At 56.3% G+C, this 13,979-nt stretch overlaps 1 protein-coding gene across 1 annotated transcript; it reads right to left on the bottom strand.

Moving 5' to 3' along the window:
* Window positions 1–555: 555 nt before the first annotated feature.
* On the bottom strand, window positions 556–10,005 carry TBATA (thymus, brain and testes associated). The gene is made up of 9 exons (XM_075533427.1): window positions 9,959–10,005; window positions 8,305–8,537; window positions 7,456–7,611; window positions 6,585–6,664; window positions 5,460–5,636; window positions 3,555–3,636; window positions 2,790–2,934; window positions 1,927–1,979; window positions 556–641 (listed from the first exon to the last, which is right to left on the bottom strand). The coding sequence occupies exons 1-9, from the start codon at window positions 10,003–10,005 to the stop codon at window positions 556–558; spliced, it is 1,059 nt and encodes a 352-aa protein (XP_075389542.1).
* Between the last annotated feature and the right edge of the window lie 3,974 nt (window positions 10,006–13,979).

Genomic DNA, 13,979 nt, shown 5'->3' with positions numbered 1-13,979 from the left:
CACCTACTGTCCTGTTTCAGAGAATTCAGTGGGGATGTTGAGCAACCCAGACCAGTGCTCCACCTCCTGGAGCTTTGGGGATACGCAACGATAGAGTCAACTGCATACAGCGTGTAGAACAGGTTGTTTATGTAATATGAGACCCCCTTCCCACCCACCCCTGCCGCCAGTGCCTGACCCGTAGTTGAAGTTCAACAACTAGAAAGGAGGCCTCCTCGTTCCCAGACCTTGGCTCTAACCTACCCCGAATCCTCTCTCTCGGCTCCAGGGAGGGCAAAGCCCCCTCCGCGTGTGTCAACTATCCTCTACCCCTTGGTGTTCTAGGACTTAGGAGAACTAGGTAGGACCCGGGGGGTGGGGGGCTCTCCTTGGGGGCATGGAAGAAACAGGCCAGCTCCTGATGGGAGAGCCTCGCAGAGGGAGGACAGTGCTTTATTTAATAGACTCTGCGCAGCAGGGAAGCAGGTGCCACTTTGCCAGGCGGGGGTGGCGGCAGCAGCCCTGACTTTGGGGGTAGCTCTTGTGACCGGACGGCAACGCCTCCTGGACAAGCCCTCAGCTCTCTGCCTGTGATGCCAACGCTTTCTCTTCGGAGTTTCGGCTTGAGTTCACTCGGAGAACTTGTGCGGTTCCAACATACTCTGGAGTGGGGAGGGGAGAGACAGACAAGGAAGAGCGACCAGGCCCTTTCTGGGAGAGACCTTGGGGAGCCCAGAGGACCCCTCTTCCCTGCATGGCCAGCGCAGATGTGTTAGAGTGGAGCGGGGAGGCCAGGTTCAAGCTTGTTTTCTGCTCTGGGCTCTGCTGGCAGCCTCTCTCTCTTTCTCTCTCTCTCTCATTAGCCAGCTAACATAGATGAAACACGTGCCTCCGCTCGGCCAGGCAAGACTGTCCGCTGCCTCCTTCTGGCTAGTCCCTTGGAGGTGGTGCCAATGGTGAAGTGCTTCATGATGTCAGCACCCACCCAAGATGGGCCTGGTAACCGGCTGCTGGAAGGCCACAGCCTCCGGAGAAGTTCTGCCACATGGGGCTGGACTGCTCGAAGGCAGCTAACTCCTCCTCCTTCTCCTCTGCAGACTCGCCCCCTGCCCCCCCTTCTCCTCTTTCCCCTCTCTGCTTCCCGCCCTCCCACTCCATTTACTCCAGAATGAGTATTCCAAGTGTTCCCCCCCTCCCCCTCCACAGCCTGCTGTGTACACCCAAGACTCCTCCACCTGAGGGCATCATGGGCCTTGCATTCCCACACCCACCGGGCCTGTGTGAACCCATGCAGCTCAGTCCTGACCACTGTCCTGTCCCAAGGCCTGGCATCCTGGCCTACTTGCTCCCCAGACTTGTGTGAGCTTTGCTCTCAGGATATTCCCAACCCCCCATCCCCCAAGCTTTGGGTGTGGCTGGCTCCTTTTTGGTCCTTCAGCTCCAAGAACGCCCCCAACAAGTCCCTCTCATTACTCGCTACACCCCCTGCCTCCTTCTCCGAGGGCCTTCCCACGTGATGCCTGCAGCCCTCCTCACAAGAGCCTCTGCCCCAGGAGAAGGGAGGTGGCCGGAGGCTTCCCTACCCCAGGGCCCAGGACTCCCTCGCTACCCTCTAAGCCAGTGAGGCCACATGGAGGCCGATGGGGCAGGGCAGAACTCCCGTGGTGGGTTTACAAGATTGTAACTCTCCCTACATCTCTTTCTCCCACAGAGGGACTAGTGGTTTTGAACAGCTAACCTTGTGATTAGAGGCCCCCTCATCGCGCATGACACCACTAGGTGCGAAACAAGTGTTTGTTGAAGGGAGGAAGGCACAACTGAACGAGTAAGCAGAAGCAACAGCTTCCTTGGGCAGGAGCCCACCTCCATCCAAGGTGCTCGACTACCCAGGAGAGGGGCCTCGGGGAGCCCCACCCCAGACCCCACGACCCACAGCTCAGTGCTTACCTGGCTTCTCGCTCTTCAGGACGGGTGATGTCTTTGTCAACTTTGGGGACTGACTAGAACCAGATGCAAAGGAGGGGCTGGGTGGTGAGGCAGCCCCACTCAGCAAGGTGCCAGGGAGAGGCAAGCTTGGCCCTGCCTAGGGAACCCCAGGCCCACGCTGTCCTGGCTCCATGCTCCACCCCAAGGAGGACACAGACAACATCAACCCCATTGTCTGCCACCACTGGGGAGCCTAGGCCTGGTCACTTCCTGGAGCTGGGAAGGGTGGCCCTGTGCTTAGCCCAGCCTGCTCTATGGGGGTGTCTCAAGGCAGCTGCCTTTTTAGCAAGCCCCAGGGCCAACCTGAGGCCCAAGTCTCTTGCTGACCAGACTGGAACTTTGGGCAGGGATGGAATCCTGACTCAGTGGGTCGCGGTGTGGACTGGAAAGCTGTGGTGTGCCCAGCAGGGCCAGGCAAGCACCACGGGAGCCGTCTTATAAATGTTGCTGCTGACCCCGGGGCCCACTTGCCTTTCCGCTGATTGTGAACTCACTCCTCTGGCACCCACAGGGAGGAGTTTCTGCCTACCTACCTGTGTCTTCCCACAGGCCAGGGGCTCTGGGAGGTAGGGGGTGGTGGGGGGAGGTGGGGGAGCTGGATGTGTCTCAGCGCCTGTTCTCCCTCCGACACTAGGGTGCCTGTGCCTCCCCTGCAGGGGCAGCTCTGAGTCTGGTCGGGTCCAGGAGAGGCAAACCAGGTACACCAGACCCCCTTCTCTAGGAGCCAGCAACCTCACCTGGGTGACTGGCTCTTGGAAGAGGAGGACAGGTGTGTGTGTCGGGGGGGGGGGTGGAGGGGAAAGGAGGGGGTGTGAGGAGCTCACCTGTAGTGTGGCTGCTCCTTTTCGGGTGTAGATTTTTGAACATCTTGAAGTTGGTTCAGGAGTTTTTCTGTGGGGATGGAGACTAGGGGCTGGGGGAGCAGATGGGCCACTGCTGCCTGCAGGAGCCCCAGAGCCAGGTCTTTTTCTGTAAGCACAGCCCCAGTAGATCCTCAGGGCCATACCCTGAGGGAACCCTGCCTGCCTGCCACTGGCTGGCTGGCGCAGGGCCTCTGGCATCCTGCACAACCCAGTTTCCGGGCAGCTTCCTCTAACCCGCTCACAAGCTGCCGGAGGAAACCCCCATTTCTCTCCTGGCCATCATAGTCCTCTCTCTATGCACAATCCTGTGTGTATCCTGTGCCCCCTTGGCCTTCCTGGCACACCCTGGGCAGCCAAAGAGCCACTACCTTCTCCAATGAGTCCCCACCTCACTCTGTTCTCATCACCTCCCCCACCTCCACCTCCACTACTTTCCCATGTGCGCTATGTCGTGCTTGTGTCCGTGTGCGTACACCTGTGTGTGCCGAGCGTGGGTTTGTATCTGTGGGTTCCACAGTGGTGGTGTGAGAGCCTGTCTGCAAAGTGTGTCCCTGACATGTCTCCTTCCCCGGCTGCCTTGATGGGCTCGTTACAAAGAGGTGGTCCCCTAAAGGAGGGGGTCATGGAAACTGCTGAGAGCAGGATCGGTGTGGGGCTCCCATGAGGGCAGAGGTCCAGACCCAGTGGACCCCAAGAGAAGGACCGGGCCTAGGGCAGTGTCCTCACCCTGTGGGGGAGCAAAGAGCAGCCAGAACTGGATGGCACTCAGCGAATCTGTCTGCAGAATCTGGCAGAGGAGCTCCAGGATCTGTGGGCAGGAGGAGGTGTGGGGTGTGGTCCGCGGGCTGCTGGGCAGGGTGGCCATAAACCCAGTGAACCTGGATGGAGTCAGGCTCCCAGAGCCTCCTGCTTGGTCAATTGCCCCCACCCCCCTTCACCAGGCCCTGCCTCCCTTCTACATGGGCCTTGGCATTTCACAGGCTTGTGTCTCCCACAGCCCTGGAGGAGGAAACTTCTTGGCCTCCCATTGTTTAGATTGATGCACATCACAGCCACAGGAAGGAAGCCATAGGAAGCAGGTGCTTGTGACTGAAGCAGGCCACAGAAGACATAGATCTGGGCCCCTCACCCCTTGAAGACTCTCCCTGGGACCCCCTCACTGAGAATCAAAATAGAGCTGTCTGGACAGCTCCTCTGAGACGCACCGAGTCCCAGACTCCCTGGTCCACGAGGTGGGGCTCTGGGGAATCCCACAGGGACCCCCACCCTGAAGCTCCCCAAGTCTGGCAAAGTGCGGTGGTCCACGTGGATAGCCTGCAGGTCGGAGCTGGCCAGCTCTGTGCATGGCTTGAGTGAGGGCACCTTCACATGGGTCATCCTGAACACGTGGCTCCCTGCCACCTGATCAGCTTTGGGCATCTTTGCTACTGTCCCCCATGCGCCACAGTCCCGGGTTGTGCGGAAAAGGTGCAGCTCTGTCCCAGATGGACTGTGGGGACACCCTAGGCCGAGTTGCTGATGGCGGCAGTGACTATGGAAGGTTGAAGCCGGTGGGAGGTGGAATCCCTGGAATCCTAGGAGAGGGGAGCCCCCTCAGCGCCTGGCAGTCAGTCTTCCCAGAACAGGGAGGGGCCTGCCTGTCCCCAGCAGATCTGCCTTGTCCTTGGCAGCCTGGGAAATGGGCGAGGCCCACCCCAGGGTTATGCCTGCCTGGTGCCCACCCTCACCCTCAGTCAGGTACCCACCCACTATGATTGCCCACCCTGGTCTGTCCCTGGGCCCATCCCTGTTCTCCGCATCCAACTTACCTGCCCTGTGCCCCCTCCCCACAGGACCCGAGACCCTAATTCCAGGCAAGGTGAGGCCGCCCTATGGTGGAGAAAGCACTGTGTTCTAATCCCAGCTACGGTGGGCCCCCCGGGGGACCTGGGCCAAGGAAGGTCACTGGCAGTGGCTTCACCTCCCCACCCCACACACACACACTCTCTAGGTCCCCACTTCACTAGCCCATCAGTCTCTGGAGGGACCGCCATGCTGGGAAGCAGCACTGAGCACAAAGCGGGTCCCGTTGAGATGGCAGGTCAGATGGCAGCCAGCAGAGGTGCTGGCTCGAAGGCTGAGCTGCCCTCCACAGCAAGTGTGCATCTCAACAGGGGCCTTCGATGCCTTCACTGTGGGAATGAGCAATGAGCTCCCTTTGGCCCTGAGGAGGCACCTTGGGCTTGGAGGGGTGGGCTCTGTGCTCTGCCTGAGCCTAAGGGCAGACCCCCTCTCAGTGTGGGGAGACAGGACGGTGGGAGAACCCACTCGGCAAAACCTCCCGTTTGATCATCCCAACTCCCTCCATGAACGCCGCCGACGCCCTCCCTGAGGACGAGCTAGCGCAGCCGGGTTGCGCAGCACGGAAAGCTAAGGGCTTGCACAGAGGGGCCAGGGTTCCACCCCGAGGAGAGGCTGCAGGGGATTGCCGCCAGGCTCCTGACTGCCAAGTCGGGGCTTCCAGAGCATTACAAAGGCTTTGATGGAAGGTTTCCCGGGAGAAACCACACCTCCCCTCAGTCAGTGGCAGTCCTGGGTGGGAGAGCTGGGAGCAGGGACCGCCCTAGTCTCCCAGGGCCCTCGGGGTCTCACCAGCAGCTCGGGGTCCTGGAGAACAGAGGTCTGGACTCCTCCAGCTCGGCCCGAGGAAGAGCTTCGCTGGCTCTGGCGGGAGCTGTGTTGGGAAAGGGCTGGCGTGGACGCTGGGATGAGCCTCCCTGTCTCCGTCGAGTACTTGGCCCCCTGCTCTCTCTTCAGCTCCGCCTTTTGCTGGAAGAAAGTTGGACAGAGACTCCAGGGGTCAAGAGAAGGGGTCGAAAGTCAGGGAAAGAGGACGAGAGGCCCAGGTCCCGGCTCCAGGGTGCCCATGGCCTCTCCTCCACAGCAACAGGCTCTCTCCTTCCTGGACACAGCACCGCAGCATGGTCAGGGAACGTCCACCTTGCCCTGCACCCCTCCCTCCTGCAGCCTCCCTGGCCCTCTCCCACTGGAGAGCCCTTTCCTTCTAGCCAGTTGCCATCAAGTCGATTTCAACTCGTGGTGGCTCCGTGTGTTTCCTGCGGCTGACATCCCGGGAGATGGCCACGCCTTTCTTGCCTCTCACCTCTCAGTTGGCAGCCAGGGGCGTTAACCATCTGCAGCGCCTTCCACTAGAAAAACCTATGGCTGTTGAGCCGGCTCCAACTCCTAGCGAGTTGAGGAGACAGTAGACCTGCCCCAGGGGCTGCCAAGGCAGCCATCTTTACCAGCCCAGACTGCCACAGCTTTCTCCCAGGGGGCATTGGGTGAGTTCTGACCACTCCGCTTTTGATGAGCAGTCCAGTGCTTCACCCTGATGCTGGCAGGGCTCCCAAGAAACCCAACCCTTACAGGCCAAGCCCACCACCATTGAGTCCATTTCGACTCACAGTGACTACGGAGCAGAATGGCCACAGAGGGGTTCCGAGGCGGGGGACTATCTACAGGACCACACGGCCTCCGCTTTCTCCCGTGGAGTGAATGGCCAGTGGGTTAGACCCACTGATCCTGCCGTTGGTAGCCCAGTGCTTAACATACCAAACCACCCTGCAGGAGCAAAAAAAAAAAAAAAAAAATCTTCCCCCTGGAAGGGTTTGGAAGGTCGACATCCCGTGTTGAGCCTACGCTGGGCAGATTGCATTCTAAGAGGTGCAGCCCTTTCACCTTATCCCAGATGCGCTCCCTGTGTTCCACACCCACCTCTGTGCGCTTCGCCTCATTCTCCTTGGTGAAGATGGCCACCCGGGATGCCAGATCCTTCAAGGCCCTCTTCCAGGTCTCTGGGAGGAAGGACACAGACCTGCCAACTGGCATCTGGGGTCCCTCTGCATACCCTCCCGGTGGCACAGGGTCATGGAAAGGCTGGGATGGGGTAGGTAGAGGATTCTACTTTCCTTCCTGCCCTGCATCTTGAATGGAAAGAGGCTAGGTGTCCTTCAGGGAGGATGAGTAGGAAGTATGTGTGTGTGTGCGTGTGCGTGCGTGTGCATGTGTGTGTGTATGCTGGCTCTCTAGTAGCCTGGACTGAGATTCAGTAGGTTCAGCTGTACTTCTTATGAAGATGCCTCGTCCTCAGTCTGTTGAGAAAGAGTCACTGCATCCTATCTATCTTCCCCAGGCCGGGCCAGCCCTGTCCCAGAATCACACCTCCTCAACTTGACTTCTCCACACCCCACTACCTGAAAGGGGGAGGTATTTTTCAGCGTAGAAGCCTCCAGAACATTGTGTCAGCACTATGCTGAATTGCTGTTTGGCCAGACTTTTGAGCAAAGAGATTACTAATATTTTAAATACCCTTCCTGCCCTTTACTGTATGTAGGTCACATGATCATTGCCAAAAATCTGCTGATGACTTTTCAAATACCTTGAATTCAAGCTGGGGTGCATTTCTGAAGACTAGGCTCTGTGGGGTGGTGAGCAATCCAGAGATGGGTTTGCTTAAGGAGACGAAGGAAAGAGTGGGTTCCCTGCCCAAGGGACCCCACTCACCCAGGACCAATGGTCATCTACTCCTCAGCTATCTATCAACACAGGGTAGCCCCTGGGAGAGGGGTGATACCCAGATACCCACCAGAAGACAGCTGAGGGTCCCGATTGGATTGCGGGTCTCCAATGGGGATAGAGATGGTGGACATCCCTATCAGACAGCTGGGTAAGAACATAGCTGGAGGCAAGGGGGCCAGAGAGAACTTGTCCTGGACGACACAGACAGGCTTCCCGGTGAGATCTGCAAAAGGGTTAGGGAAGGGTACACCTAGAGCTCTGGGAAGTAAGGAGGGAGGAGGTGCTGGTGGGCAGGGAGAGCACTGGGTCCACGGGTCCATTAACCACCATCCATAGAACCCTGGGTCTGGAGGGGCTAGACTGGCACCTAGCCCACCCACAGGGACACTTAGCATGTACATGGGATGGGACTACTCAGGGTTATGTGACCATTCAGGCAGGGGTGAGATAAAAGCATGGGTTCCCGAGTGTCCCAGGCCAGGGAGCCCTCTGGCTTTCTCTGGTAGGGCGAGAATTGCTAGTGAGCCCCAAGGGGTGGGCTACTTACATATGAGGATGCTGGGCTGAGTGTGTGAAGTCACAGCCAATGCCAGGAGCCAGCTCTAGCTAGACCCTCTATTGCCCTGGGCCTGACTGAGTGCAGGGCTGTCTGGGGAAGTGAAGGCAGGTTTGTCCTGAGAGCCCTCTGGCCCAAGGACTGGGTGATTTCACGGATCAAGGGCCAAGCGAACTGATTTGTAAGGCGTGGATGCTCCCAGACAGGGCATGGCCCCTGACCTTTGAGCCAGCCTTGGTGACTCTAGCCAAGTGCTCATCTTTGGAAACGTCCTTGCCTTGGAAGCGTCCTTCCCAGTTCTCGCTGGGTGAGTCTCCCATACCCTCCCCGCTCATCCAGACGCTGATGCCCTGGCCTTACCTTGGATGTGGGTTACGTGCTGGGGGTGGGGGTGGTGTCGAGAGAAGAAGGAGTGGTGGCTAAGGCGGCCAAAGCGGTAGGCACCGGGGGTTTGGGGCTTGGGGGTCCTCACTGCTTCTTGGGCCAGCTCGAAATCCACAATGCCTGGGACCACCAGTTCCTTCTGTGGCCCACTGTCCCCTTGATGCCGGGCCCTGGGCCCTGGCTTTTTCGCCTTCGCCTCAACCTTTGGACTGCATGAGAGGGAGAAGCACACAGAGCTGAGAGGTTAGTGGGAGTCTATTCCTGACACACTCTGAAATCTGGTTTCTAGGGTTTCACTAAGCCCCACGGTACCCACAGCTTTCCCAGAATCCCTTCCCAGTGGTGCAATCCAGTCCCTCTGTCCTCCTTGAAATGCTTTAGCAGGGAGCCAGGATCCATTTAAGGCACCCCGCTGAGGCTGCGGGCTAAGCATTGGGCTACTAACTGCAAGGTGGGCAGTTCACAAACCCACCAGCCGCTCCATGGAAGAAAGATGAGGCTGTCTGCACCTGTAAAGATTTAGAGTCTCAGAAATCCGATCTAGGCTCACTGTGCGTGAGAAAGGACTCTGTGGCAGTAGGTTTTTCTGCTCCCCACCCCCGCTTATGCTCCATCTGAGAGAAGCCATACAAAACCTCCCACGGTCCCTGTTTCTCCCCAAACCTTCTCTAAAGTCAGAAAGAGAAGCTGCACACCTACCTACTTCCTCATCCAAGCACTTTGACTCGGAGCAAAGCCACCTTATATATGCCCCCCGGGGGCAGGGGCTGACCCCAGCAAGGGATTTTCCCCACGCCAACCTGTTGGCAGCCCAAGAGAAGCTAGTGTGGGCGATCACCTTTCCCTTTGCCCCCAGGGAGAGCCTTGGCCTAGACCCAGCATCTAGGAGCCCAGGCCAGACCACGCACGAAAATCCTTTTCCCGGGAGAGCCCCTCCTAGGAGACACAGCTGCCAGGGCTGAGACGCTAGAAGGAAGCTTCAGGCCCTTGCTTCACTGACGAGAAGCCATCGCAGGCTTCCTGTGCTCCTCTCTGAGCCCTCCACGCACACCCCCCTGCCGAGTGCGCTGATCCTGGTGGGAGAGGCAAATCAAGCAAGGGTGCCAAGCGGGGAGCTCATTGTCCGGGGGTCTGGTGGGACCACCTGCCTGGATGCTGTCTGCACTCCCTTTTCCCGGTGGCCCTGGCTGAAGGGAGCCCCTCTGGACGAGAATAGGTGGACTCTGGATACGCTAAGCAAGGTGTGCTGGCCGGGCCCCCGAGCTTCCTGCTCCAGTCTTGCTTTACCCCTAAGGAACCTGGGACTTAAAGAAATAAAGTAAACCACCTCTGAAAGCCATGGTCAGCTGGCCTCCTCTACCCCCTGAGGAGCCCAGGGTCCCTGTGCTCAGGACTCCTGGCCCTCTGACATCATGGTGCCTCCTTAACGGGAGGGGCCAGTCCATGAGCTGGGCTCTCCAGGTCTGCGAACCCAGTGGGGCCTGGCCAATGGCAGTGTCAGGTGAAGAGGGTAGCCTCCCTTAGATACCCAGTGTTTTGAACCCCATGCCCCAACTCGCCCCCAGGTCTTGTTACCCACCCCAACCGCTGCCACCTTTTCAGTCATCCAGGTGGTCATTTGAGGCCTTACCTCATTGGTGGGGGTCCTGACAACGAGTTCTTCACCTCTGTAGCCATGGCAGGGTTTCTAAGGGAATGAAGAGGGGGCCCTTGATGCCGGCATTGAAGAGTGAGGGGGTCGCAGGCACTCTCACAGCAGTGGTGGGAGTGTCAGCTGAGCAACCGCTTTTGGGGTGAGGGGGTGGGGGAACAGTACTATCTTTTTAAATGTAATATTTGCATGCCATGTCATCCAGTGAGTCCTCTCCCACGTTTAGACCAGAGAGAGACCTCCGTCGATGCGGGCCAGGGTCTATTTCTCAGCGTATGGGTACTAACATTGCCTTCCAGCAGCCTGTGACACCCCTGATGCCCACTGGCAGGAGGATGAGTCAATAGGCCGGGCTTTATCCACAGCCGGGAGTTAATGAGTCGGAGCAGCACACAACAGGGACCTAACATACAACGTGACCCCACGGGAAAGAAAGCAAGCTTCCAGAGATCCTCAAATCCATAGGAGATCCTAAGATCACGGAGCCCTGAGGTCAGCAAAGATGACCATAAGCATGGAGGGGCCTAGAACGTGGGCAGACCGAGGGAATTTCCCCACCGACGTCTGGAAGCCCCCTCATACAGATGCAACTTTAAAGAACTTCTAAAGGTGAGGACAATGCCAAACATAAAGTTCCATTACTGGGTGCTTCTGAGAAAAGGTGGGGATCTGGGGTAGGAGAGGAACTCCTAGGAATACGTGCTGGCGGTAGGACTCTGCTTCTTGGTTTGGACTGTACCAGGATTAGCGTTCATTTTACTATTCCAGAAATTAATGAAATGAAATGAACAAGAGAGGATAAGGGTCCAAACCAAGGATTGCGATTAATCGAAAGTTCAATCTATGGAGGTGAGAACATCCATGCAGGCAGACCTATCGAACCAAAGGACTAGAACTGCAGGCACCAGAAGTAGGGTGGGACAGGGGACCAGGACATTCTGGGAATCGACCTTCACGTCACAGAGGCACAAAGAGGGGCCCCAGCGGTCCCTAGGTAGGCACTGCCTGAGAGAGGGAAAAAGGGAGAAGCCAAGTCGAGGGCAGCAGCAAAGGCTGGCCGTCCAGAGTTCCTGACTTACAGGCAGATGGGCTCCTGATCTTTTCTCTAAAGACAAAGGCAATGGCAGGAAGCCCAGACACCCACCTCCACGGACACGTGCTCTCCAATAGACTTCCCGATGCTTGGGGCCGTGACCACCGTGAGAAAGTCCTTTTTGCCTCATGCCTTGGTTCCCATCTGCACTCATGCGGGCAAACCGAAAGGAAGGGCCGGAGGCAGTTCACACCCTTATTAAATGGCATGCACATTGACATCGGGGTCCTTTTTTTCCTGGATTTCACGGTCTTTCTTCAACATGACTCATTACATTGCCTTGTCTAGCCACTAGAGGACCACACAACGCACTGCTGCCCCCAGAGAGCCAGCAGGGTCTCTGAGGACAGGATGGGGCCAGGACCCACTGCGGTATGCCCCAACCCTGGCCCGTCCTCTGCCCCGGGGCCCCCACATAGCCAGGTGCCGGGGATCTGCAGGTTCACATCAACCAGAGTCACAGCTTACCTTTCTCCTACCTCGGCCCCCGGAGGCCCTCCCTCATGGCCTGGCTCTGTGTCCATCTCTTCCTGCCTGGGAGCGATCTCTGAACTCGGCCAAGACACGCGCGCTATAACATATGTGGACAAGCGCTGCTGCCAGAGCAGAGGCAAGAGGACACCTCAACATGCAGCCTCCTGGGTTCTACCCGCTGCTTTGTGACTGCTCAGAGCTCAGTGGTTGCTAGGCTACCCCTTTGACAACTCCAGAACTACTCCCAGCACCCCTCTCCCACAGCCCCCACCCAGGTCCTTTCCCCCTCCTGGTTTTCCAGAAGCATCTCTGTCTCACCAGCCTCTCCTCTCTGAAGGAAGCTTGCAATGCAGAGTTTGAAATGGGGGCCAAGGGAGAGAGCTGGTGTCTGGGGCAGCCTTTGCCAGTGAGCACCAGGCAAAGAGAAAACCAACGAAGTTCATTGGTCAGATTGGGACCCACCTTTAGCAGCCTGGCCAGACTTAAGGGTGTCTTTGGGGCCCCTGCGTGCCAAGATCCTGTTTCTGGAGACTGGTTTCTAGAGACCCACCTGCTATACGGAGAGGCCGAGACAGCCCACATGACACGGAGCTTTCCCATCAGCCCTGTTCTTGACAGGACAGCTGGGTGGGATTAGGGGGTTTTCAACTGGACAGGGGTCTCAGTCTGAATTCCTGAATGTGTCACTTCGGGCAAGTCACCTGTACTGCCCCAGATGCAGAATCGGGGTCAGATTCCTGGATTCAAATCTCAGGCCTGCCCTCTGTGCAACCTCAGACACTTTGTCCATCTCTGAGCCTCACTTTCTGTGTCTCAAAGACCAAACCAGACCCATCTCACTGTTGTTGAGTCAATGCTGATGTATAGTGACTTTTCAGGACAGGGTAGGACTGCTCCTGTGAGTTTCTGGGATTGTCACCCTTTACAGGAGTAGGAAGTCCTGTCTTTCCCCTGAGGAACGGCTGGTGGCTTCAAACTACGTACTTTGTGGGTCACAGTGCAAGGCGTAACCACTAGGCCACCAGGACGCCGGTCTCTAAGATGGAGCTGATATACCAGCACTTGTTCTCAGAGGATGACCGTGAAGACCGAGTGAATTGATAGACATTAAACTGTTTAGCTGGTGTAGAACTGGGCAACCTTATACAGAGGTTATTCATAAGGTCGAGTTAGAGACGCCTGAACGGCAATTAACAATGAAGTGTTTACAGCAGGGCACCAGAGACTGCCTCTTACTAGTATTACCGTCTCTGGGCCAACAAACCAAGACAGCCCCCCTTCCTCTGGTGTCACTACAAAGGACAAAGGAGGCCCATGGTCCCCACAACTAACCAGGTCTGACTCATTTCCATCGTCTTTACTCTGGCCCCCCTGGCTTCACTTTGGTAGCAAAGAAGAGGGGTGTAACCCAGACCCTTCCAAAGTTCTGCACCTCCCAGGGGTGGGGGGAGGTGGGGATGATAGCACTGTGGTAACCCATTTAGGTGGCCTCTTGGCTGACCAGCTACCAATGTGTCTCCATCCACACAATTCAGAAAGGTCCCTGTCTATGCGGTGGCTTCCCCTGGGCTTGTCTCTGCCGGAGGAAAGAAAACAAATCTTCGAAACCATTCTGAAAGCATCTTCTTTCATGCTTCTGGGAATCCTGGTGATCATCCTGATGAATAATATTATGGTTGAAAGAGGAGAAGACTGTCCTCCCTCCTGACCACTCCCCTCTGTGGTCCGCAGCATGCCTGGGGAGATTTCTGACTGTATGAGCGGAGACCCATGTTTACCAACTATGCAAAGACATCTGATTATGTGGATTGTAACAAAATATGAGTCACATTGTAATGAGAATTTCAGAAAAATTTATTAATTGTGCTAATCAATAACTTATAAATAGACAGATATGCAGTCAGAGACATTAGTGAGATGAAATATGAGCTGGATGATCATGTGATTTACAAGTGGAATAGCAAACCCAAGAATATTGTTGGCACCATACTCATAATAAAAACAAATTTCATTTAGTACCGTTGCCATCAACATTCAAGTGTCCATTTAGGACCCGCCTCTAGACTTTTCTTTTCCAGTGCTCCCTTTGCCTGCGCTTATATCAATACTACACACTCTCCATTACTGTACATTTTGATAATTTAATGGTATAAGATTTCAAGGTTGTTTTTTTAAAAGATTTCTTGGTCATTCCAGATCCTTTGCCTTTGAGTTGTGGTATTGGCGAAGACTATTAAAAATGTCTTAGGTTACCAAGAAAATAAATAAACCTGGCTTGGAAGAAGTACAGACAGAATGCTCCTTGCCTGATGAGATAAAATCTTACATACTTTGGAAATGAGACGCCAGCCCCCCCCCCAAAATTGTGCTTGATGAAATAGAGGGTCAGCAAAAAGAGAGAAGAGAGTCCCCAGCAGATGGACGGACAGGAGT

The sequence above is a fragment of the Tenrec ecaudatus genome, chromosome 16, assembly GCF_050624435.1.
Source record: "Tenrec ecaudatus isolate mTenEca1 chromosome 16, mTenEca1.hap1, whole genome shotgun sequence".
Lineage (NCBI taxonomy): Eukaryota > Metazoa > Chordata > Mammalia > Afrosoricida > Tenrecidae > Tenrec > Tenrec ecaudatus.
Note: the sequence above shows the minus strand (reverse complement) of the source record. Positions and strands in the feature narration are given on the sequence as shown.